Genomic DNA, 27419 nt, shown 5'->3' on the forward strand with positions numbered 1-27419 from the left:
ATGATTAACATGTTTAATCAGATACATTCTTGAAATCTCTTTTTCCCTATTGTCAAAAGAAAAGGACCCTAACTTTTTACTCTTGATATTTTTAAAATAGTCATGCCAGTGATGTACTGTCATCTTTATTTCTGTAACTGTAGGCATAAACAGTATTCTTGGTATTTGCTCATAAGTCAAGTGAAATGAAGTTCTATAGGTAAAAGCAAATAAATAAAAAATAAACATTTATGGATTTATGGATTGAGATGTGTAAATACAGTAAGCAACCTCAACACCGTGCCAAATATGATTACCTACATTTGGATCCTATGAAACAGTCCCTTAGTCCTGCAGCTCTACTTCCGCACTTAATTCCTGAGTGTATTTAATCATGTAATTTGATATAATATCATGTTGTTATTGTTCTTTTCTTCATTCATTTAACAAACATTTATCAAGTATTATACTGTGTACCAGGAAGTGTTCTGGATATTGGTGATACCCAGTGAGCAAAAGTAAAAAAAATTCAACCCTTAGAGTTTATAGCCTAGTAAAAGAAACAACACTGATCAAATCACACCAAAACATAAATGTAAAATTTTGGCTGTGACCAGTGAGTGCTCAGGCTCAGGCTTCCATGTGATGTTGAACATTAACCAGGTAAAGTGAGAAGCAAAGAGTATTTCTGGCAGAAATGGCAGGGTGTGGGAGGTAAACGGGGGCCAGACGATGCAGGCCTTATAGGCCATGTTAGGGAAAATTTATTTGAATATCAGTGGGAAGCCACTGAGAGAATTCTTGGCAAATGATGGGTCTGTTTTTGTTTTAATATTTATTTGGTTGCACTGGGTCTTAGTTGCGGCAGGTGGGCTCCTTAGTTGCAGCATGTGAACTCTTAGTTGCGGCGTGCATGTGAGATCTAGTTCCCTGACCAGGGCTCGATCCCGGGCCCCCTGCATTGGGGGACCAGGGAAGTCCCAGCAAATGACAGGTTTTAAAAATGGTGCATAGATTTTAGTAGAACCTAAGAGTGAATATAGGAGTTTAGACAAGAGATAATGGGAGCTTGGATTAATGTTAGTGGAAGTGGAATGAACGGAAGGTTTCAAGAGATACTTACAAGGTAAAACAGAAATACATGTAAAATACTAAGAACAGATTGATGTAATTGGCACCTTTGACATTTTATTCCTTTATTCAGCAAATATTCATTAATTGTTTTTCATATGTCAGTCACAGGGTTAAGTAATAGAAATATAATGGCCTTGTTGTCATAGAGCTTTTGGTCAAGTAAGAGAAATAGACATTAAATAATTACAGAAATACAAACCGTGATCAGTGCTGTGAAGGGAAAATAGAGGGGTCTTATGAATATACAAAGGGGACTTGGCTTGATGTGGTACAGAAAGTGACACTGGAGCTGAGGATCCAAAGGGATGGAGAGGAGTTACCAAAGGTGTGTGGAGGAAGGAATAGAATATGCAAAAGCCAGTTGAAGGTCAGTGAGGCCAGAGTATGAGGAGAATGGGGGAGAGTAGCTCTGTATGAAGCTGGACCGGTAGATCAGGCCTACACAAGGATGAAAAGACCTATGTACAAGGTTATTCATCGCAGTGTCACTAGTAATATCAAAAGATGAGCAACAACTGAAACAGTTCAGCAGCAAGGCCTAGTCGAATCAACTGTGGTTCATTTATGAAACAGAATACTTTTCAGCTGTTAAAAAAAAAAAAAAGAATAGGGATGCAATTGATAGAAAGATCCTCAGAACATACTATTAAATGAAAAGAGCAAGGTGCAAAACAGTGTATATGGTACAGAACCTTTTCTGTGAGAAAGGAAGGAAATAAGAACGTATAATCATATTTTCTTGTGTTTGCATAAAGAAAAACCAAAGGAATTAACTAATTAAAATTTTTTTACCTATAAGGGGAACAGAGTAGTTGGAGACGGGACTGAAAATGAGACTTCTCATTATATGCTTTTTGTGTCCTTTCAATTTTGATCATACCTATTCAAAGAATAAAATTTGATTTTTAAAAGAAAGGAAAATAGGTATAGATAGAAAATGTTTGTTTTTAAAATAGTATACCTTCTGTTTTCAAAAAGACTCAACTAGATTTCTGTTTTTCTTTTCTCTTTTATTTTTTTTTAAATATTTATTTATTTATTTGGTTGCACCAGGTCTTAGTTGAAGCAGGCAGGCTCCTTAGTTGTCTCTCGCCAGCTCCTTAGTTGCGGCATGTGGGCTCCTTAGTTGTGGCATGCAAACTCTTAGTTGCGGCATGCATGTGGGATCTAGTTCCCTGACCAGGGATTGAACCCAGTCCCCCTGCATTGGAAGTGCAGAGTCTTATCTACTGCGCCACCAGGGAAGTCCTGATTTCTATTTTTCAAACTTAGCTTAATATACATACTTATATAACCTATAATTTTCCTCTTATCTTAAAATCAAATGATTGATTCTGTGTTGGAAACAATAGAAAAACAGTTTCATCTTAAGTGACAGATTAGAAATGATGTGATAGTGCCTTCCATTAATACGGAAAATATTTTCTTGTATGCTGCCATGTTTGCTGTTCTTAGTGGTTTGACTTCCAGGTCCCTTTAAAACTTTCTAAACACACATGGAGCAGGAAAAATTTGCCTGTGATTTGCATTGTCTCCTTTCTCTCTTTATAAAAGAGGCAGAAGTTAACTATCTTTATATGAATCATGCAACCGAAAAGAATTGTGAGTTGTGGGTTGATTTTGAAATTAACATCAACCAAGCCACATCTATCCAGAGTCGGTTGGTAATTTGCAGTTCTCAACTGATGAATGCAGGAGAGAGCACACCCAGCTGACCAGTTCATACAGTCTCTCTGTCGGTTGTGCTAAGATTTCCATCATGCAGTTTTTGTGAAAGAAAGGTGTTTTGTACAGTAGATTTAAAAACCTTCCAGAGGGATAGCTGTATAATCATGAGTTGCTGTTTTTATATATTTGGCTTGGTTCTGTTTCTTGGCAATTATATTTAAAGTACTTGTGTTTTCTGACCCCTTTTGGTCAGAAGTGACCAACTCATTTGGAGGATAGGTTCATTTTTCTGTTGTTTATCTTATAGGGGAGAGGATTGTTCAGTCCTTTCACTTTGAGTGTATAGGATTCACTTATTAAAATTTACTTCTTGGGGGCTTCCCTGGTGGCGCAGTGGTTGAGAGTCTGCCTGCCAATGCAGGGGACACGGGATCGAGCCCCGGTCTGGGAGGATCCCACATGCCGCGGAGCAACTAGACCCGTGAGCCACAATTACTGAGCCTGTGCGTCTGGAGCCTGTGCTCCACAACAAGAGAGGCCACGATAGTGAGAGGCCCGCGCACCGCGATGAAGAGTGGCCCCCGCTTGCCGCAACTGGAGAAAACCCTTGCACAGAAACAAAGACCCAACACAGCCAAAAATAAAAATAATAAAATAAATAAATAATAATTTAAAAATTTACTTCTTGGGAATCCCCTGGTGGTCCAGTGGTTAGGACTCCATGCTTCCACTGCAGGGGGCCCGGATTCAATCCCTGGTCGGGGAGCTAAGATCCCGCAAGCTGCCCGATGCAGCCCCCCCCCCTCAGAAAATTAACTTCTTGACCATTACTACTGCAATGTCTCTATTCTGCTAGATGGTTGGTACTGTGTATGCCTCAGATCCACGTTTCACTTATTTTGCCGGCCTTGGGTATCACCCAAGTCAGTTTGCCAGGTTTTGTGATAAAGGTGAGTTTTTCAGTAAGCAACCAATATGAGATTTGAACAGATCACTGATACTCTACCTTGGTTTTGGTGGCGGTGGCATTACTGCACTTTTTTTAGCTCCTAGTAGTTACAGTCTCTGCGATTTACTTAGAAGTAACCCTTTAATTAGTATCTCTGAGTAAAATCTCAGACGATACCAGCAGTGTTTAAGAACTTGACTTTGCATTGTTCTTTTTCACCTTTCCTTGAAGTCCTTTCAGTAATGACTCAGTGCTTTCCTGTTGACTGTATATATATATGCTTAATTACATATATATATATATGTAATTAAGCATTACAAATAGCTTGCTTTGGGCTAATTTGTAATGCCTAATTCTAAAGAAATACTGTATAATGGTATTATGACAAGCTTGCTGACAAGCAACTTACAGTCTAATGGAGAACATTTAGCAAAATCTATTCTATACAAAATGCTGAGTAAAGCATGAGGAAGAAGAAACCCAGAATTTGATGAAGAAAACCTTAGTGTGGGCTAGAAGTACTTGCTGGGCTGGGTGGCAGTGTGACTTGAGCAGGACCACACAGAATGAGGAACATGAGCACTGGCAGAAAGAGGTCAGAAAAAAGTCTTCAAGAAATCCTGGATCATATGTTTCAATGATTTGTAAACTTTTGTTATATTTTCTGTTTTGTTCTTAAAGCAGAACATAGTATTGCTGCTTATGGATTTTTTTAAGGAAAAATAATGGTTTTATAATAACAAATTTTAGTAAAGCTTTTCCATTAAGTTTATAAACAGCTGTTGGGTGCATGGGGTGAGAATTTTGTAAGCTGTGTAAGAGGAAAAAAAAGTTAGCTTTCCAAGATAAAATAACAGAACCATACTTCTGAAAGAAAACTATTTTGTGAATGTAAAGATGAATTTGAATTGGCCATTGGTCTATCTGTAAGTTCCTGTTGCCCAGTGTTCAAAGGCCAGTGAGAACTGGGTCACCTAATTAATGAAAGGAAATACCCAGTTCCTTAACTACTCTTCTGGACCTAAATTAATTTTAAACTAGGAGTTCAGATGCTAACTGGAATGATTTCTGCTACTTAATATTTCCTCTTGCAAAGTTTCTTTCTTTCTTCCCCTGTGTATTACGATAGTGCCCAGGGCTTTCTCCAATTAAAGCACAAATCATACTGTGCTGTGAATGCCTGCTAGTCTGTTTCTTCTCCTAGAGGTAAGCTCCATGGATACATATTTAGGGCATTCCCTTCCTACAGTAAGTGAACTGATGGACACTGACCTTTGAGTAATCTGCATATAGAGGAAGCTTTCTGTAAGTATTTTATATAATATCTATATGTATATCTATAATCTGTGATCTAGATGATCATATACTAGTGTACAGATGATGATGCTGAGGTCCAGAGAGGTTAAGTAACTTGCCCAAAGTCTCACAGCCAGACCAGGATTCAAATCTAGATCTGTTTGACTCCACAGCCCTGCTTTTAGTTAAGTAAATGATGTTATAATGCTGCTCCAAGAAAGGCTTGGAGGGAAAAGATTGGAGATAACCTTGGAAAACAGAAGCCATATTGGTCACATCTAAACCTGGAACTCTTGGAGGGAAGGGTGAGGACAGGGAGTTAGCTAACATGGTAAGCCATAGAACAGAAGGGCCAACAGGCATTTTTGCTAAGGGTGAGGAAACTTGTGCGTTGAGAATTTTAATGTACCGTTGGATAAAAAATGATAAGGCGTAGTGCTGTGACTCACTGTTACTGGAGTTTACAGATTGCGTTTCATCAGTTATCTTCTTTTCAAAACAAAACTGCCATTTTTAACTCATAGGATGCTTTTTTTAAAAAACCCACTTGTCAGTGATTTGTTGAAACCATCCCAGTGAGTCAGAAAAATAAAGTCTATTCTTCCACCTCCATATTTGTGTTTCCTTTTTCTCACTCCCTTCCCAGTGCCCACTCCCATATTTCTGATAGTGCTTCTCTTTTTCAGCTGGTAGCTGCTTTCATGACAAGCATTTCCAAATCTATTACAAAGTAATAAAATTTTACTTCACAAACCTAATAAAAGGCCAAGACAGGTATACATTCCTGCTGTTACTCTTCTGGTTTCTTACTTACTGGAAAAAGATCAATGATGGGCAGAGAAAGCATATCACTATACATTTTTAAATAGTTGGGAGTAAAGAAAGGAATTAATTCTTTTTTTTTTTAAACATCTTTATTGAAGTATAATTGTTTCACAATGGTGTGTTAGTTTCTGCTTTATAACAAAGTGAATCAGCTACACATATACACACGTTCCCATATCTCCTCCCTCCTGCATCTCCCTCCCTCAAGAAAGGAATTAATTCTTTACATCAGTGGTTGGAGACTTCTTACTAAAGAATGATTTTGTGGGCTTCCCTGGTGGCACAGTGGTTAAGAATCCACCTGCCAATGCAAGGGACATGTGTTCGAGCCCTGACCCGGGAAGATCCCACATGCCGCGGAGCAACTAAGCCCCTGCACCACAACTACTGAGCCTGAGTTCTAGAGCCCGTAAGCCACAACTACTGAGCCCATGGGCCACAACTACTGAAGCCTGCGTACCTAGAGCCTGTGCTCCGCAACAAGAGAAGCCATGACAACGAGAAGCCCGCGCACTGCAAGGAAGACACAACACAGCCAAAAATTAATTAATTAATTAATTAATTAATTATTTTTAAAAAAAGAAAAAAAGAATGATTTTGTTCCAGCTTTTCCTTTCATGCTTAAGCCAAGGTACTGCCCCAATATTGTTGTACACTTAATATAAAGCCCTATTTTATATAATTACCGGAAGAGCCAATAAGTACTTTGAAGAACTTAACAATTGTAAATATATTAAAACTAATAGCTTTTTTAACTAGAAATTACCTCATTTAAAAAAAATACTTCAGTGTCTCTGATAAGAAGGTATGTAATCTAAATTTGATTTGGAAAAAAGTTCATTTGGTAGAAATAAAGTACTTTTTTATGGTTTTGATGCCTATGAAATAATACTTCAAGTTTTTTAGTCAATAACTTTGTAAGTGGTATTTATCTTCTGTTGGTACATGCTGTATCAGCAGGAGAAAGTTTTCAGTGTGATCCACTTGACATCATCTATCAGTTCTGCTCTTAAATTTCTCTTACCCAATTTATATTTAAAACCCCAGCTTGTCTCTGTGTGTCAGTAGTCAGTGCTGAAGTTTGTTTTGCCCTTTAACAGTTAAAGTATTGTATGGTATATTTTCATTCATTCACCAGATGTTGCTGTAGTGGTTTTGCTTGTGTCTGATCTGGGTTGCTCATTGTTTGGTAGGTCTTTATGAAAGTTCTTAGTAATTGAGTTCACAGTGATTTAGTATATTTCTAAATTACTCTGTTTCTGATGTTAGGTTTTCAAAGTTGGTCAAATCTGTCATCATCTCACCACAGGAAATATTACCTCTGTCTTCTCCTATTTTAAATCTGCTTTTCTGTCATGTTTTATTTATCCTTATAACCATTTTAAACCTTTTTAAAGTTAGGAGATACATACATAAATAGCTCAATATAGATTTTTTTTCCTGCTCTGTAATTATGGAAAGATTATATGAAAGTTTTTTATTATATGAAAGTTTAATATTGCATTATTCTTCATAATTTTAGAAAGAATTAACTTTTATTTGTTCCAACCCTTGCTTTAGATCCTTGTCCTGAGGCTGTTTAAATGCAACTTCAGGACCAGAGACGAAATAGGAAGGAGGTTTAAATATATCTTATCTACATTTCTACCCTTCCTTTTACTGATCTGTTATACCTTCTTTTGTTTGTTTCAAACTTTGTTTAAAAGCTTTCTAAAATGTAGAATAGAGGCAGGTTAGAATAGGTGAAAGAACATGGACCAGTCTTGGAATAAACATTCGTAAGTTCCCCAAATCTGGCCTATCTGCTTCCTACCTGTCTAAAACTTAGGTGAGTTACTTAACTTTCTGAGTCTGTTTTTTTTGTTTTGTTTTTTTTTTTAACAATAACATGGAGAGAATAGAAGATGTTAAGGGTAACTGTTACCTGTCACACAGAAAGTGCTTTACAAAAGTTAGTGTCACCCACCATATCAAAGAATAGTCTACCAAAAATGCTTGTCTGTTTCTTTGATACTGTATGCTTGTCACTTCTCATGATTTCATAGCATAAATATAGAAGTAAACTGGAAAAGTGTAATGACCCTAAAATATTTCCTCCAACATTTTGGCTTTTTGCCCCTTCTCCTAAAAGAAGGGTTTGACCTTTTCCCCCCACAACCTTACGTTCTTTATCTCTCTCCTCAAGCCAGTTCTAGTTGAGAAACCAGAATCTTTCCCAGACTGACCTTTTTTCTTTTTTTAAATTTATTTTATTTACTTTTATTTTTGGCTGTGTTGGGTCTTCGTTGCTGTGTGCAGGCTTTCTCTAGTTGGGGCGAGCGGGGGCTACTCTTCGTTGCAGTGCGCGGGCTTCTCATGGCGGTGGCTTCTCTTGTTGCGGAGCACGGGCTCAAGGCACGCAGGCTTCAGTAGTTGTGGGTCACGGGCTCTAGAGTGCAGGCTCAGTAGTTGTGGTGCACGGGCTTAGCTGCTCCGCGGCATGTGGGATCTTCCCAGACCAGGGCTCGAACCTGTGTCCCCTGCATTGGCAGGCGGATTCTTAACCACTGCGCCACCGGGGAAGCCCTCCCAGACTGATCTTTATAAAAAAGCCAGATAGCCTAGTAAAGTGAACCTGATAGACAAGCCAAATACTTAATACTTTTAAGTCTTGTTAAAACTGCTTATTATATATAGTGACAACAGCATAGTGTCATTACCAAGGTTGCAAAAATTATCTTTAAAATTGTATTGCAACTGCTTTTCTAATGTTTCTTAATTTTCCCTCTATTGGTAATGATTTGTATTTACTTAATAACCAAAGCATTCTGAAGATTCCTTGTAGCCTGTCAGTCAGAGCTGCATTGAATACATTATATGAGTACAGACCCTAGTGCAAATTAAAATTAGTCAAAAATAAGTGGAGATTGGACTTCCCTGGTGGTCCAGTGGTTGAGACTCTGTGCTTCCAATACAGGAGGTGTGCATTTGATCCCTGGGCGGGGAAGTTCTGCATGCCACGTGGCACTGCCAAAAGTAATAATAATAATAATTAGAGTAAAAAAACAGAAAAAAAAATTTTTTAAGAGAAAAAAATTAGAAAAGCAAAATATTCTAAGTTTTTAATTAATTTAGAAAGTATACTCCTATTGAGAACTGATTTATTAGTTTATTTTAATTTACCTTTATTTTTGATTTAGTAATGGTTTGATTAGATAAAAGAGTCAACTTACCATTGTTATTTAAATTTGCATCTGATTTTGAAGACTACTACCAGAACTAAAACTCGTACTAGGATAACACTTACATAATCAGTGCTAATAGAAAAATGAGGTAAGTTGTCTGTTTTGGTATGAAACAGCTTCTGAGATTAAAGTGACAATGAAATTTTATATTTTATTTCCATAATTATAATTGAAAAGCTGTGAATCCCCAGAGGCTCTCTTTATTCCAGGAACTTCTCTGAAGTGCAGATACTTTAAAAGGCTTTTTTACACATCAACCTTCTCACAGTTACCAAGAGAATGTTTTTGTGAAAATGGGTATTGTATTATTTTGTTGTGAAAACTAGAATTCAGTCCTAAAAAGCATCCTCTTTCCTTTATTTCCCATGGATTAAGTTTCACTGGGGAGTGGGGGACCATTTTAAATACAGCTAATGGACCCGTTTAGAGGCTTGGGTGGTGGGCTACCAAGCTTCCCTCAGCTACAAGAAGAGGTGTGTCTCTGTGTTAGGTTTGTAGACTGTCAGGGGGTGGGGACTCTGACTTGTGTTGACAGCAGTAGGGTTAGCTAAAAATTGTCTGATGCCCTTCGCACTTTCTTTCTGACGCTCTAACTTTCTAGGCCGATGTAACAGCTCTCTGTAGTTCAGTACGTGAATCAAATCCTGTGCTCTTTTACTGTCTTCTCCAATTCTTTTTTTTTCTTAATATTTATTTTATTTATTTATTTGGTTGCATCGGGTCTTAGTTGCAGCAGGTGGGCTCCTTAGTTGCAGCTCATGGGCTCCTTAGTTGTGGCATACAAACTCCTAGTTGCAGCATGCATGTGGGATCTAGTTCCCTGACCAGGGATTGAACCCGGGCCCCCTGCACTGGGAGTGTGGAGTCTTAACCACTGCACCACCAGGGAGGGCCTTGTCTTCTCCAAGTTCTAAAACACTGGGAGATAAAATTCAAGTCAAAAGCTTTTTGTGGTCCGAAAAGGAGTAATTAGTTAGAACCTATTTCTAAAAATTATTAGAATTTCATACTAAAAATACAGAAGCCCTTTAGTTGCTCCAGGAGCCAAGGGTCATCTGAAATTGGAAAACAAGAAAGGCCAAATAATACTAGTAGGTGGAAAATTACTCTGTGACTCAAGTAGGTTACTACCATGAAAACCTTAAAAAATAACTCAGTAACGGGGAAGAGTGTTTATTAAACTGGTACATAAACTTTCAGCTAAATTTAATACATCTCTAATAGAAGTGCCAGTTTCTGTCCTTAAAAATACATAGAAATAATGTTTTTCTACTGAAAGAAAGCCTTTCAACAAAACGGCTTTTTGAGAGCCATTTGAGTTTCCAAATATATGTATACCTCTATTTAGAAAGCAATTTTCTCAGAAAGTTTTAGTAGGAAGGAACCATAAAAATTATCTTACTCTCAGTTTCTTCATTGTGCAAGTGAGGAGAGTTCATATGGTTAACTTGAGGCAAAAATGGGAGTTGAGCCCAATTTTCCTGAATCTTTCATTCTCCTTCAAATATATCAGCCTCCTTCTGCAGTTAACAAGAGTCTCTACAGGCAAAGAAAAAGATTATCTACTTAATGGACAGAGAAAATAGAAAATTAATAAATGGTTTATTTGTGGTAGATTTGCTTTGTTCCTAATCAGGAAAATGGCATTTTAGAGAAGGAAATTTTACTTACATGTGCTTTCCAAAGAATCAAAATGCATCACATATCAGTTTGTAAGTATTGTAACATCATATTTTAGGGCCAGATAGGAGTTTTCCTTGAATTCTCTGAGGTGTATTACTTTTAGAATCTACAAGCAAAGGTGAAAGTCTCGATTATAAACAGAACTGACTTATGGCTTTAGAGAGAATTAGAAACTAGAAAGATTATTTGAAACTTTCTAATTTAGTTTCATTTTAAAATCTATCTACTCACTTATAGTCTTTATTTTTTATACTACATTGAAACAAGTCATGAAGCTTCATTATTTTCCTTTTTTTTTCTTTGTTTTTAAAAAAATATTTGGTATACACACAAAACAATATATGTAATGCATTCCTCTCAGGTCAGTACCTACTTGTGGAATAGCTGAATTGTATGTATACATACACATGGCAATAGTAGGTGCACGTTTAACTTTTTAAGAAACTGGCAAACTTTTCCAAGATGGTTGTACCATTTGACATTTCCACCAATAGTATATGAGAGACCAATTTGCTCCACATTCTCACCAATAAGGTATGGTTAACCTTTCATTTTAGCCATTCTGGTGGATGTGTAGTAGACCTCATTGTGGTTTAAATTGGAATTTCCCTAATAAATAAACATATTGGTCATTTCATGTACTTATTTGCCATCTGTATATTTTCTTTGGTGAAATACCTGTTCAGATTTTTTCCCCATTTTTTCGTTGGGTTTGTCATTTCCTTATTAATTTGTAAGAATTTTTTGTATATTCTAGCATCAGGTTCTTTGCCTGATATGTTTTGCACATATTTTCTCCCAATAGGAGAAAATACATAACATGCTGTGGGACCAAACACAGCCTATATATATATATATATATATAATTTTTTAAAAAGGACAGAAAAGAAAGGGAAAAAAAAAAAGAAAAATTGGACAACATTAAAAAAACCCCAATAGGGATGATAAGCAAAACTCAGAATAGGGAGGAAACTTGCACAAGCCTCTTAGATAACCGCAGACAGCAGAAGCAAGAAGAACTACAATCCTGCAGCCTGTGGAACAAAAACCACATTCACAGAAAGATAGAAAAGATGAAAAGGCAGAGGGCTATGAACCAGATGAAGGAACAAGACAAAACCCCAGAAAAACAACTAAATGAAGTGGAGATAGGCAACCTTCCAGAAAAAGAATTCAGAATAATGATAGTGAAGATGATCTAGGACCTCAGAAAAAGAATGGAGGCAAAGATCGAGGAGATGCAAGAAATGTTTAACAAAGACCTAGAAGAATTAAAGAACAAACAAACAGACATGAGCAATACAATAACTGAAATGAAAACTACACTAGAAGGAATCAATAGCAGAATAACTGAGGCAGAAGAACGGATAAGTGACCTGGAAGACAGAATGGTGGAAATCACTGCTGCAGAAGAGAATAAAGAAAAAGAATGAACAGAAATGAAGACAGCCTAAGAGACCTTTGGGACAACATTAAATATAACAACATTCACATTATAGGGGTCCCAGAAGGAGAAGAGAGAGAGAAAGGACCCGGGAAATATTTGAAGAGATTATACTTGAAAACTTCCCTAACATGGGAAAGGAAATAGTCCCCAAGTCCAGGAAGTGCAGAGAGTTCCAGGCAGGATAAATCCAAAGAGAAACATGCCAAGACACATAGTAATCCAATTGACAAAAATTAAAGACAAATTATTGAAAGCAACAAGGGAAAAACGACAAAAAACATACAAGGGAACTCCCATAAGGTTAACAGCTGATTTCTCAGCAGAAACTCTACAAGCCAGAAGGGAGTAGCATGATATATTTAAAATGATGAAACAGAAGAACTTACAACCAAGATTACTCTACCCGGCAAGGATCTCATTCAGATTTCACAGAGAAATCAAAAGCTTTACAGACAAGCAAAAGCTAAGAGAAATCAGCACCACCAAACCAGCTCTACAACAAATGCTAAAGGAACTTCTCTAAGTGGGAAGCACAAGAGAAGAAAAGGACCTACAAAAACAAACCCAAAACAATTAAGAAATGGTAATCAGAACATACATATCAATTATTACCTTAAACGTGAATGGATTAAATGCTCCAACCAAATGACACAGGATCGCTGAATGGATACAAAAACAAGACCCATATATATGCTGTCTACAAGGGACCCACTTCAGACCTAGGTACACATACAGACTGGAAGTGAAGGGATGGAAAAAGATATTCCATGCAAATGGAAATCAAAAGAAAGCTGGAGTAGCATTACTCAATATCAGATAAAATAGACATTAAAATAAAGAATGTTACAAGAGACAAGAAAGGACACTGCATAATGATCAAGGGATCAATCCAAGGAGACGATATAACAATTATAAATATATATGCACCCAACATAGGAACACCTCAATACATAAGGCAACTGCTACCAGCTATAAAAGAGGAAATCGACAGTAACACAATAATAATGGGGGACTATAACACCAATGGACAGATCATCCAAAATGAAAATAAATAAGGAAATAGAAACTTGAAATGACACAGTAGGCCAGATAGATTTAATTGATATTTATAGGCCATTCCATCCAAAAACACCAGATTACACTTTCTTCTCAAGTGCACACTGAACATTCTCCAGGATAGATCACATCTTGGGTCACAAATCAAGCCTCAGTAAATTTAAGAAAATTGAAATCATATCAAGCATCTTTTCTGACCACAACGCTATGAGATTAGAAATGAATTACAGGGAAAAAACCGTAAAAAACACAAACACATAGAGGCTAAGCAATACATTACTAAATAACCAAGAGATCACTGAAGAAATCAAAGAGGAAATCAAAAAATACCTAGAGACAAATGATGACGAAAACACGACGACCCAAAACCTATGGGATGCAGCAAAAGCAGTTCTAAGAGGGAAGTTTATAGCAATACAAGCCTACCTCAAGAAACAAGAAGAATCTCAAATACACATCTAACCTTGCACCTAAAGGAACTAGAGAAAGAAGAACAAACAAAACCCAATGTTAGCAGAAGGAAAGAAATCATAAAGAGCAGAGCAGAAATAAATGAAATAGAAACAAAGAAAACAATAGCAAAGATGAATAAACCTAAAGGCTGGTTCTTTGAGAAGATAAACAAAATTGATAAACCATTAGCCAGACTCATCAAGAAAAAGAGGGAGAGGACTCAAATCAATAGAATTAGAAATGAAAAAGGAAAAGTTACAACAGACATTGCAGAAATACAAAGCATCCTAAGAGACTACTACAAACAACTCTATGCCAACGAAATGGACAACCTGGAGGAAATGGACAAATTTTTAGAAAGGTATAACCATCCAAGACTGAACCAGGAAGAAATAGAAAATATGAACAGACCAATCACAAGTAACAAAATTGAAATTGTGATTAAAAATCTTCCAACAAACAAAAGTCCAGGACCAGATGGCTTCACAGGTGAATTCTAACAAACATTTAGAGAAGAGCTAACACCCATCCTTCTAAAGCTCTTCCAAAATATAGCAGACGGAGGAACACTCCCAAACTCATTCTATGAGGCCACCATCACCCTGATACCAAAACCAGACAAAGATACTACAAAAAAACAGACTAATATCACTGATGAATATAGATGCAAAAATCCTCAACAAAATACTAGCAAACAGAAACGAACAACACATTAAAAGGATCATACACCATGATCAAGTAGGATTTATCCCAGGGATGCAAGGATTCTTTAATATATGCAAATCAATCAATGTGATACACCATAATAAGAAATTGAAGAATAAAAACCATATGATCATCTCAATAGATGCAGAAAAAGCTTTTGACAAAATTCAACACCCATTTATGATAAAAACTCTCCAGAAAGTGGGCATAGAGGGAACCTACCTCAGCATAACAAAGGCCATATACGACAAACCCACAGCAAACATCATTCTCAATGGTGAAAAACTGAAAGTGTTTCCTCTAAGATCAGGAACAAGACAAGGATGTCCACTCTCACCACTATTATTCAACACAGTTTTGGAAGGCCTAGCCACAGCAATCAGAGAAGAAAAAGAAATAAAAGAATACAAATTGGAAAAGAAGTAAAACTGTCCTGTGTGCAGATAACATGATACTATACATAGAGACTCCTAAAGATGCCACCAGAAAACTACTAGAGCTAATCACTGAATTTGGTAAAGTTTCAGGATACCAAATTAACGCACAGAAATCTCTCTCATTCCTATGCACTAATGATGAAAAATCTGAAAGAGAAATTAAGGAAGCACTCCCATTAACGATTGCAACAAAAAGAATAAAATACCTAGGAATAAACCTACCTAGGGAAACAAAAGACCTGTATGCAGAAAACTATAAGACACTGATGAAAGAAATTAAAGATGATACAAACAGATGGAGAGATATACCGTGTTCTTGGGTTGGAAGAATCAATATTGTGAAAATGACTATACTACCCAAAGCAATCTACAGATTCCATGCAATCCCTATCAAATTACCGATGGCATTTTTTACAGAACTAGAACAAAAAATCTTAAAATTTTTATGGAGACACAAAAGACCCCAAATAGCCGAAGCAGTCTTAAGGGAAAAAAATGGAGCTGGAGGAATCAGACTCCCTGACTTCAGACTATACTACAAAGCTACAGTAATCAAAACAATATGGTACTGGCACAAAAACAGAAATATAGATCAATGGAACCAGATAGAAAGCCCAGAGATAAACCCACGCACCTCTGGTCAACTAATCTATGACAAAGGAGGCAAGGATATACAATGGAGAAAAGACAGTCTCTTCAATAAGTAGTGCTGGGAAAACTGGACAGCTACATGTAAAAGAATGAAATTAGAACACTCCCTAACACCATACACAAAAATAAACTCAAAATGGATTAAAGACCCAAGTGTAAGGCCAGATACTGTAAAACTCTTAGAGGAAAACAAAGGAAGAACACTCTTTGACATAAATCACAGCAAGATCTTTTTTGATCCACCTCCTAGAGTAAAGGAAATAAAAACAAAAATAAACAAATGGGACCTAATGAAACTTAAAAGCTTTTGCAAAGCAAAGGAAACTACAAACAAGATGAAAAGACAACCCTCAGAATGGGAGAAAATATTTGCAAATGAATCAACGGACAAAGGATTAATCTCCAAAATATATAAACAGCTCATGCAGCTCAATATTTAAAAACCAAACAACCCAATCCAAAAATGGGCAGAAGACCTAAATAGACATTTCTCCAAAGAAGACATACAGATGGCCAAGAAGCACATGAAAAGCTGCTCAACATCACTAATTATTAGAGAAATGCAAATCAAAACTACAATGAGGTATCACCTCACACCAGTTAGAATGGGCATCATCAGAAAATCTACAAACAACAAATGCTGGAGAGCATGTGGAGAAAAGGGAACCCTATTGCACTGTTGGTGGGAATGTAAATTGATACAGCCACTATGGAGAACAGTACGGAGGTTCCTTAAAAAACTAAAAATAGAATTACCATACGACCCAGCAATCCCACTACTGGGCATATACCCTGAGAAAACCATAATTCAAAAAGAGTCATGTACCACAATGTTCATTGCAGCACTCTTTACAATATCCAGGTCATGGAAGCAATCTAAATGCCCATCGACAGACGAATGGATGAAGAAGATATGATACATATATACAATGGAATATTACTCAGCCATAAAAAGGAACGAAATTGGGTCATTTGTAGAGACGTGGATGGATCTGGAGTCTGTCATACAGAGTGAAGTAAGTCAGAAAGAGAAAAACAAATATCGTATATTAACGCATATATGTGGAACCTAAAAAAATGGTACAGATGAACTGGTTTGCAGGGCAGAAATAGAGACACAGATGTAGAGAACAAACGTATGGGCACCAAGGGGGGATAGTGGCGGGGGGATGGTGGTGGTGGGATGAATTGGGAGATTGGGATTGACATGTATACACTAATATGTATAAAATGGATAACTAATAAGACCTGCTGTATAAAAAAATAAATAAATTCAAAAAAAGAAAAGTCACAATAGGGGTTATGGAGGGAGCAGAATGGTTATCTATTTTATATATAGATATATATATAAAGATATTATATATTCAGAGAAAAAAATACCGCACCTAAAATGTTACTTACATTCATTCACTCAATAAATATTACCATGGATCTGGTGTTGAGCATTACTCTAGGGACTGGAATGCCTTTATATATATAGAGAGAGAGAGAAATAGATACAGATATAGATATATCGATATATATATGAAGAGACATATGTATCGTTATATCTATATCTTAATTTACTGTTCCATAGGATATATTCATCTTTCATTTTACTAGTTAATGCCAAAATTTTCAAAAGTAGTTGTACAAATTTATACACTGATCAGCAGTGTATAAGAGTTCTTATTAAGTCTTTCTAATGTAGAGGGTAAAAAATACCATCCCACATCAGTCTAAATTTGCATTTTCCTGTTTTCTAATGAGACTGGAAGTCTTTTCAGATTTAATTGGCCACTCCTGTTTCCTCTGCTGTAAAATGGCATTCATGTTATTTGCTCTTTTTAATTGGGTTCTCGGTGTGTACGAGGTCTTCACATTTTCTAGATGCGTACCCTTTGTCAGCCCCTGTAATGCAGATCCCTCTCCCCACTTTGTAACTTGTCCTTTCAATCTTTGGGTGAATAGAAATTCTAAATTTCAAAGTAATTTAATTTATCGATCTTTTCGTCATAATTTATGATTTTTTATCTTTAAGAAGTTATTTCATACCTAAGGTCATCTGGAAACTTTTCCACCCTTCTGTCAAAACGTACTGCCCTCAGAGCTCTCCTTTGACCAGTCTTTGACAGTCTGTTCTCCAGAAGAGACCTGAAACTCATTCACACTGGCAGAGGTTACTGAGAACAGGTCAGTTTTAGAAAACATTTTTATGTAAATAGGAATCAAATGTGAACTAGCCTGTAATAATTTACTTTACTTCTTTTTTCTAGCTGTAATTTTCATTGACTCTAGTGACTTACAGGAAAGAGATTTGGTCCTGAAATCAAACTCCACTCATGTAAGGTGAACGCTGGTTATAACTTTAATTAGCATAATTTGACCTTTTCTTAGTAGATACTTACACAAATCAGTTTATCATTTTAAAGCTTGTTTTAAAAGTGATTGCAATGCAAAACTTTTCTGTCTAGACGTAGAGAAAGAAGTCAATATGAATTAGTGGAAGTCTGTATTAAGAATGTTTAAACAAATTTTTAGTGTAATACTGTTAACTTGAATGGTGCTAACCAATGAATAATTTGGAAGAAATTAGGTGCCTTCTTGTTGCTTGAAAAATGTGTTCATTTTAGAAGCACAGAATCATGGGGTTGTAAAGGGACCCTTAAAGGTTCTTCTGAGGTGATCCATTAGGCAGAGGAATTCCTTCTGCAGCATCTCTGCCCTTGGATTGAAGGCCTTGTCAAGGCAGGCAGTGTTGATAAACCGTGTTCATGCACTCTTGTCAACAAAATTTATTTGCTTAGCACACACCTTCTTTTCACTGTGCGAAGGTAGACTTCACATCAGCTTCTATCTTTGAAAAGGAAAAAACTCTGTGTTCCTTGTTTCACTCACAGCACTTCTCTGACATCAGATATGTGTGGGGTTTTTCCCCCACACAGACCAAGTCTCTGATTTTCTGGACACTAGCTAGGTGTCCTACAATTCGGTTCACTTCTGACCAACCAGCTATAAGTCGAAGGTTCCCACAACCCCCTTCTCAGCTTCAGTCATTTGCTAGAGCAGCTCCCAGAGCTCAGGAAACAGTTTACTTATTATATTACCAGTTCATTACAAAAAAATATTAAAGGATACAGATGCAGAGGTCCATAGGGCAAAGTCTGTAAGGGTCCTCAGCACAAGAGCTTCTGTCCCCATTGGGCTTGGGGTGCACCACCCTCCTGGCTTGTGGATGTGTCAGCCAACCCAGAAGCTGTCCAAACCCCACACTACAGGGATTTTTAAGGAGGCTTCATTGCAGAGGCACAGCTGATTAAATCGTTGTCCCGAGGTTGGTGGGGGGTGAGGGTGAAAATTCCTACTCTCTAATCACAATTTAGTTCCCCTGGCAACCAGCCCCAAGCTGTGGTTATCTAGGGACTTTCCAAAAATCTCATTAACATAAAGGCAGGTGCCGTTGAAAAGGGCTTGTTGTGAATAACAGAAGACACTCCATTCACCTTTAATAGCTCTGGGGCTATTTCAGGAACAGAACCAGAGACCAAATATTACAACAAAAGATGCTTCCTAGGCTCTTATCACTTAGGAAATTAACAAGGGTTTTAGGAGCTCTGTGCCTGGAATGGGATGAAGACCAAGTATTTACTTCTCATTATAAATCACAGTATCACAATCTTACTTCTTACAAGTTCCAAATCAGGGGGTTCTAAATAAATGAAATTTTATTTACTAAAAAAAGTCAATGTTGTTTGAAGGTTTAACCATCAAATAGGTAAACTTAAATTCCACTGAAATTGAATGAGTACTTATCCTGTGTCAGACAGTGTGCTAGGTAGTATCTCATTTCATTTAACCCTTACAACAGCACTACAAATGCAGTTTGGTAATGGCATCCCTGATAAACGGATAAAGACCTTGGCCAGTGAAGTTAGAAGTAACCTGTGCCTGGTGTCACAAAGAAAACTGGGAAGTGGTGCAACTGGGACTGGCACGAGTGCCTCCTGATTCCAGAGCTCTTTCTGGTAATTTCTATAAAAGAACAGTACTAGTAATGGGGATATTTTACTAATGACCTAGGTGAGTAACAAATAAAAATTTGGGGAGGCTGTGACCAGTATCAACTATGCCTAATGCGCCTCTTCCCAGAAAATTGGAAGTAAAAGTTCTCAAAGATACTGTATGTACTCCTAAACTGCACTTAGGTCTTGGGGCTGGTTAGTAGCAGTTTTGCCTTGCTTGTTTGTTTGAATCTCTGTTCCCTAGCTGCTTTCTCTATTAATTTCTCTCCTGTATCACAGCCCCTTTTTAGCCTTTCTTCCTTCTAGGCCTATCCTCCTCCCTCGGATTTTCCTCCTTTTCACTGTTTTCTAGACCCTCATTCATTCCTAGGAAAGCACATTCTTAACCTTTTCCTTTTTTAAAAAAAATCTATTTATTTATTTATTTATTTTGGCTTGCTTTGGGTCTTCATTGCTGCACGCGGGCTTTCTCTAGTTGCAGCGAGCGAGGGCTACTCTTCGTTGCGGTGCGCGGGCTTCTCACTGTGGTGGCTTATCTTGTTGCGGAGCACTGGCTCTAGGCGTGCGGGCTTCAGTAGTTGTGTCTCATGGGCTCTAGAGAGCGGTCTCAGTGGTTGTGGCGAACAGGCTTAGTTGTTCCACGGCATGTGGCATCTTCCCACACCAGGGATCGAACCCGTGTCCCCTGCATTGGCAGGCAGATTCTTAACCCCTGCGCCACCAGGGAGGTCCCTTTATTTTATTTTATTTTTTTAATAAACATTTCTTTTTTTATTTACTTATTTTATTTAGTTGCAGCATATGCGCTCCTTAGTTGCGGCTCACCAGCTCTTTAGTTGTGACATGCGAACTCTTAGTTGTGGCGTGCATGTGGGATCTAGTTTCCTGACCAGGGATCAAACCCGGGCCCCCTGCATGGGGAGCACGGAGTCTTAACCACTGTGCCACCAGGGAAGTCCCTTTAACCTTTTTCAGGGATGCACCTCTTTTGCTGCATAATGAAACACCCACTACTTAGTGGCCTGTTACACAAGTGATTTATTATTTCCCACCATTGCCTAGGTATGGGATAGGTGGATTCTTCCTGTTTCACTTTCAACTAGAATGCCTGCTGGGCACTGGGAGCAGCTGGAATGACTGGGCCTCTGTCCCCATGGGCTTCCATCCCAAAGGGAGGCTACACAGGGTTTCCTCACAACGTGGCGACACTAGTCCCACAGCGCCAGCACTTGCTTATCAGGCCTCATTTTCTAAAGTTACAGGCCAAGCTTATTTTCATTGTAGAAGCCTCCCCAAGAGTGTGGATTGAGAAGGGTGATTGGGGCCATTATTGTAACAATCATTATAATAATATACTTTGCTCACCTCCTAATTGCCTTCTAGAAACCTGCTTTTCCTATCATTATCCTGTCTCCTTAATAATTGCCCCTGGGTAGAGGTTCATCATCTTTTGAAATATCCCCCCTTATCTCAGCACCAGAGGGCAGGGGAGTTAGAGTTCTCCCATCCCGATGTTCTCTTTCAACCTTTCTTGAAAAAACCCTCTTCTCCCCACAAGTGCCTTTTTTCTTTTTTTAAGTTAACAAGATGTATTTTTACTACCCATTTATTATATTAACCATCATTTTTACTGCACTCTGCCTTACTTATCCTTGTATCCTTGTATCCCTAGTACTGTGCCTGATGCATAGTGTTATGCATCAGGTTTCGTTGTCATCCTTGTACCTGGTACCAAAGGTTTTCATTTAGGAAGGTTGCAGGCCTTAAATTTCTGACCAGATGAATTCAAGGTATTTTTTTTAGTTTGTACAGACATTTTTAGTTGTCATTTCATGGTCTCTGGCCCTCTTAAACTACCTCCCTGCCAGCAACTTTCTTATCTTTGTCAGAGAAAGAGAAAAAAATCCCTTTTATTTTTTAAACAACTTTAGTTGAATCAGCAGCTCCAGATGCCCTAAATGTTAACCCAGCTTCTTCGCAAGGCTTGAGATACTCATTCCCTGGGGTCAGTTTGGTTTCCTGCCTACCTCCTCCTTTTTCCACACCAAGACTGTAAGCTCATGAGGGAAGGAATTTCTTTCTGTATCTCCTAGAACAGTGCCTGGCACTTAGAAGGTACTTAAGGTCTGTTGAACGAATAAATGAATGGAATAAAAAGTTATCTAAGATACTTTAAGTAAAAATCTGTTACTGAAAGTGTGCATGGTGCAATCCGTTTATGTTTTTAAATATTGTATATAAGCCTAGAAAATTTCTCAAAGGATACACAATAAAATGTTAACAGTGATTCTCTCAGGCGAGGAGGAGAGAATAAATGCAGAGTGGATCAGGAGATTTTACTTTATAATCTTGAGCATATGCCATTTTTATAACATTTTAATTTTTAAAATAAAGGCTTTACAAATCAAAAATATCCACTATAAATATATTAGTGTTATTTCCTTTATAGAGGTACATGGACGAAGAAATGACTAGAGAGACTATGCATGTGTGTGTTAATAGTGAACACAGATGTCATATCATATATGTTATAATCCTAGTTTTTCACTTAGCATCATATATCAGATGTTTTTACATCATTAAAAATGATTAAAGCTCAGTTTTAGTGAATATTGCATTGGATGGGTAAATTAGAGTGTATTTTATACTTTACTGTTGAACAATTTGCAATTATAAATAAGACCTCAGGAAACACTTCATTCATAAACTCTTTTTGATGCTTTGCTGATTTCTTTAAAAGAGTCATAGAGATAGTGTTACCTGATTAAAACATACTCTTGATATCATTAGAAGTAATAAGCAATTGAAAATAACTGAGAGGCCTATGAACTTTAAGTAAATTGGCTTTCTGGGCAACTCTTGCCACCCTTCTTCAATCTTTGCAGAGAAGTATGGTATTTAAAAGTATCCAGCCTACTCAGTTTTCATAAAGTGTGGCCTTAATGATGTCCATACTTGGTATAGAGCATGTATCATATAGTAATTATTTATGTATGATTTTGCCTCTTCAAAATTTGATTTTGAATATACTTAGTTTGAAGGGGGATCTAATGATATGTTTAATTAAAGTGAGCTCAATAATGTTTGAAAATGGTTAAGAGAGTACATATTTAGCATCTTAAACTGATCTGTTCCCTTCAGGGAAGTTAAGAAGTCATCGAAGGTTCAGTGACTTTACAAAGCAATGTACAATCGGTGTGTGAGAAATACTTTGTCAAAACTATTTTTCTGGAGGAGAGATACGCTCTTTCATTACGACATGTATAAATCACCTTATATTTCATTGTCATTGGTGTTAATGCTTGGTCTTGTAACTCTGCCCTGTTCACAGGTTAAAGTATTACACAATCAGCTGGTCCTTTTCCACAATGCCATTGCCGCTTACTTTGCTGGGAATCAGAAGCAGCTTGAACAGACACTTAAACAGTTCCATATCAAATTGAAAAATCCTGGAGTGGACGCCCCATCTTGGCTTGAAGAACAGTAAAATCACACCTGGAAAAAAAGAGAAAGTCACATTGTTATATTTCTAAACAAACCTAATAAGAATTAAGCAGAGTTGGGGGAAGAGGGAAAGGGTGACAACCTTTGTAGTGATTCTTGCACAAACAGCTTTAATTTTTCCCTTTTTTCATACTTTTAACAATTGAATTGTTAAATTTGATGGGAAGGTGGGTGGTTTTAATGTAAACATAATTTCTATAATCTGAACACAATAATTTTCCTTTTTGAGAAATCCTTTTGTATTGTGAGGGTTGATGGCTATTTCTGTAGTTTGAAAACACTTAATATAGATTTGCACTGACAAGATAAAAATTCAAGGTTTTTGGTCCTGCAAATGAGGACCAGTTGTACCTTTTCCGAAGGGAGGTTTACATGATTTGTATCAACATCAGATATTTTATATATGAATGTATTAAATATCTTTAAGAGATTCATTTTCATGTATTGTCTTAAAGAAAAAAAGAAACTATTTTGCAGAGTAAAATTATATGGTGTTCCTGCAGCATCCACAGAGAGGTGGCAGCTCTTATGAATGACTGATTGGCTGGTGGAGTTGTGGCAGATACCTTTTTAAAAATGAATCTGTACCATTATAATTTTGTTTAAGACTTTTTCTTAAAGACGCAGGAATCACACTGTCATTTCTGTGAGGCTTTTGAATTTACAGATTTGCATCACCCAAAGTCATGGAGCGCATATGTTAGCCATTTCTTTGATTCATAATGAAACCTGCTTAAGAGAATTTTTTTGACAGGTAGACTTGGGAATAGAAATTCTCTGTGGTTTCTAGAGTAGAATTCTGTGCTTGGAAAGCTAGTTTTTGGGTAAGTTCCACTTTGACAGAAGTGAATTCCTAGACAGCTTTCATTGACTTCTATGTGTAACAATACCGGTTAAGCCTTAAATCACAGATATGTGCCTTCTCAGATACAGTAATTCTCTTTCAACCAATGTACATAAATCCATAAAGAAGCCCCTTTCAGATAATGTTTGATGTGTCTGTTACTTCCTTGCAAAGGAGCACTGTGTATAAATGTTGAGTTTCTTTGTATTTGTTAAGCCACATTTAAAGTTTATGGAGAAATCAACTCTAGAATTTGCTTTTTGGTTTTTCTTCATTCCTTTTACAGAATGGGAAGGCAGAGGACTTGTTTTCATTTGAATAAAGGAAAGGTGACGTGGGTCCGTGTGGTGGTAGACAGAAGAAGGGGGCTGGAAGGGCCAGTGCTGTTTCAGTTGCTCAGTGCCTTTGGTTTTGTGTTACGTGGCTGGCCTGTCTGCTGTGTGGTTTTATCAGTAATGTAATCCTTTTAAAATATAAGTTCTCTTGATTTTTGACATAGACATAAATTAATATTTTGAGAGGTATCTCTTCGCCTGTTCATTTCTTTTGTGTTGAAATGAAGTACTTAAAATTACTGTCATACATGAACTTTGTGGGCTGTAAGATTTGTTATATATGTTCAAATGCCATTTAGCTGGCTTTTTAATTAATATGCCTGTTTTCAGTGCTTAACACAATGTAATGTGACTGTAAATCATAAACCTATTTTAAATCATTCCCTCCTGTATATTTGTACTCTGAGAGAGCCTTATTTTATTCTTCCAGCAGAATTACTACTTGTGATAGTTCATTTACATTCCCCAGAATGTGCCTCTGGTGTGAATTTTGTATTCTTATTAAAAGTGTTTGCTTCAGTACCTCATTTCTCTGACTCCTCATAATTTAAAGTAAGAAGCAACTATTTGGAAAAAATGAGGACATGTGATTTGTCTTTAAAAACAGTGACAAAAACTGGTGCTTCTGTCACTTAAAATTGTTTTATTTCAGTAAGTTACTCTTTTCCCTCAATTGGAATCTCTTGGGAGCAGCAAAACATGTCCACTCTTACACACTTCAGTAACAGTTGTAGCTAAGGAATTCAGTTGTTTCATGGATTGATGATTTTTCAGAATAAACTAAAATTGTCAGTCATTTTGAGTAGTGGGTACATGTGCAAAAGAAATAAGTAAATTAACATATTAGCCAGTGGTATATTTACTTTGTTAGGAAAGTAATTCATATTCATTGTAGAAAAGAATTTGAAGATAATCTCAAAAATTGAGGATAAAATAAATAACTTCCCAAATCAATAAGTACTGCGTGGGACCCCCTAAATCCCCCTGAAATTAGATACTTTAGTTACCAGTTATTTCTATTATAAGCTCTAGTTTGAATATCCTTTAAGGCGCACTCTTATCAGGTTATTCCCTTAGGTTAGATTCCAAAAGTGAAAATGAGCCCTCAAAGTATATACACATTTTTAGGACTTTACTATGCATTGCCAGTTGGCTTTCAAGAAAGATTTTGCCAATTTATGTACATGTGCCTGTTTAGCATATTTTTAAAGCCAGTATACATAAAAGGACACCATGCATGTAATCAGCAGAACATCATTTTATAAATGTTTTAAGTGGATAGGGGAAAACCGTCAAGAAGATAAAGGCTGAACCATCAGGATTTGGGGAGTTGTGGGGTGTGGGGCAGAGGATAGATGGAAATGGCAAACTTTTCTCTCATTAAAATAGAAATTTTTCAAGAAAAAAAATGCGCTGAAGAGCAAGCCTGTGAAATTGAATTCTTCATCCTGTTAAAAGATAAACTGAGGCATATTAAAAATTTTGAGTTTAGGGACTTCCCTGGTGGTCCAGTGGGTAAGGCTCCGTGCTCCCAGTGCTGGGGCCCTGGGTTCGATCCCTGGTTGGGGAACTAGATCCCACATGCATGCTGTAACTAAGAGTCTGTGTGCCGCAACTAAAAGATCCCGCATGCCACAACAAAGACCTGGTGCAGCCTAAATAAATAAATAAATAAATAAATAAATAAATAAATTTTTTTGAGTTTATATTTAAAATCGATTTGAATCAGGCAGCACCAAACTGGAAGTAGTTAGCCCTCCACCAGCAGGAGCTGGGCTTGGGGGAGACTTTTATAGAGAAGAGGTAGGTGCAAAGGAAGGAAAGCATTTGATTGACTGTAGCTTAAGGGTTGATTATTTGGGAAAGCCTAGTTGGCTGTTTGTGATTAGTTGTCCTTAGGTTTTGATTTCTTAAGTTTGAGGCATTTGTGGCTTAAGTGTTGGTTTGCTTACGTAGGCTACTAAGGCATTAAAGCCACCTCAGTCTGTTGGCCTCCTTTTTTAATTAATTTAATAATCCCAAAGTTGCCAAAATCTTAGCGCCCAGGAGGGACGTGGGCTTATAGAAGTAATTTAGCTGAAATCTAGACTTTAAGAAGCATCTTTTCCATATTCAAAGCACACTGATGATGTTACTGAAGTATATCCCATAGAGTTGAAGCTAGAAGTTTCCTTAGAGATTAACTGTTTAAGGCCCTTTTTTTCACAAGGCCCCAAAACATTAAACTGACCTAGTCAACTCCCAACTCTAAATGTAATGCCAGGTGAGTATTTGCAACTAAATATATGAATTCCCCTTTAAATCCTTCCAATTTCAACTGAATAATTAAATCAATGTGTCAAAAGTGTCATTTCTTCTACTAAAGCACTATGTGGATAAATGTCTTCTCAGTCGAAAAAAATAATCCACCCCCAAATGGATTCATATTAGATATATTTCAAAGTATTTACGATCCACTGATCTTTAACTTAAAGTATTCTGAAATACTGTGAACCTAAAAAGGACTATATTAAGTAAAATTATGCATATTGAAAAAGCTAAAGCTAAATCTGTTAATCATGGGACTGTTAATTTGGAGAATAATATATCTACCTCATATGCCCAGTCTCCTTTACCCTTCACTAGAGATGACTATAGGTGTGGAAAACAAAAGCAAAATATCTAAATGGCTAATTCAGTGTAACATCTGTATATAATTTGTACTGATTTTTGTGAAGCTTAAGAATGCCTATATTTTGTAGTAATATTCCTTAACATCTGCCCATTAGCTCTTTTCTTGAACCTTTCTGGGAGAGTTGAGACCATCTGAGATCCTTCATCACTCAATTCTAACCAAATTTAGGCACTTAGAAAAATTATTCCCCCCTGTAAGACTGCATATTTTTATATTGGCTAAGACTATCCAGTTGTGAATAGGCTATTTTCTGACCGAAAGGCCAGTTATATTTTGCATTAGTTCAAAGCTTTTCCAGGGGCCACAGGTCCTTAACTATTTTTACAACATAGCAAGACCTGTTAAAATAGAATGACAATGCAAACAACTTTCCTCTTTTAAGGACCCGCATTAAATTCTATTCTGTGTTCCCACTTGAAGGTTTCCTGCTCAACAGGTTTCCTGGCATAAATGAGCCTTTATAATAAATTGCCAAGTGGTTCTCCTAATGTACAGAAAACTATGAAGTTCGGCTTTGTTTTTGTGAAATAAAGGCGAACTCATAGCAGTTTCTG

The 27419-nt window shown here is 37.0% G+C and overlaps 1 protein-coding gene across 6 annotated transcripts in view; it reads left to right on the forward strand.

The window, feature by feature from the left end:
• The window catches only part of ARFIP1 (ARF interacting protein 1), a 138863-nt gene extending 114153 nt beyond the window's left edge, over positions 1 to 24710 (forward strand). For all 6 annotated transcript variants that reach the window (XM_068542636.1, XM_068542642.1, XM_068542640.1 and 3 more), the window contains one exon: positions 22840 to 24710. In XM_068542636.1, the coding sequence (XP_068398737.1) occupies positions 22840 to 22995 (156 nt within the window). In that variant the 3' untranslated portion in view covers positions 22996 to 24710. The remainder of the gene's footprint in view (positions 1 to 22839) is intronic.
• The last annotated feature ends 2709 nt before the right edge of the window (positions 24711 to 27419 follow it).

The sequence above is a fragment of the Eschrichtius robustus genome, chromosome 4 (genome assembly GCF_028021215.1).
Source record: "Eschrichtius robustus isolate mEscRob2 chromosome 4, mEscRob2.pri, whole genome shotgun sequence".
NCBI lineage: Eukaryota > Metazoa > Chordata > Mammalia > Artiodactyla > Eschrichtiidae > Eschrichtius > Eschrichtius robustus.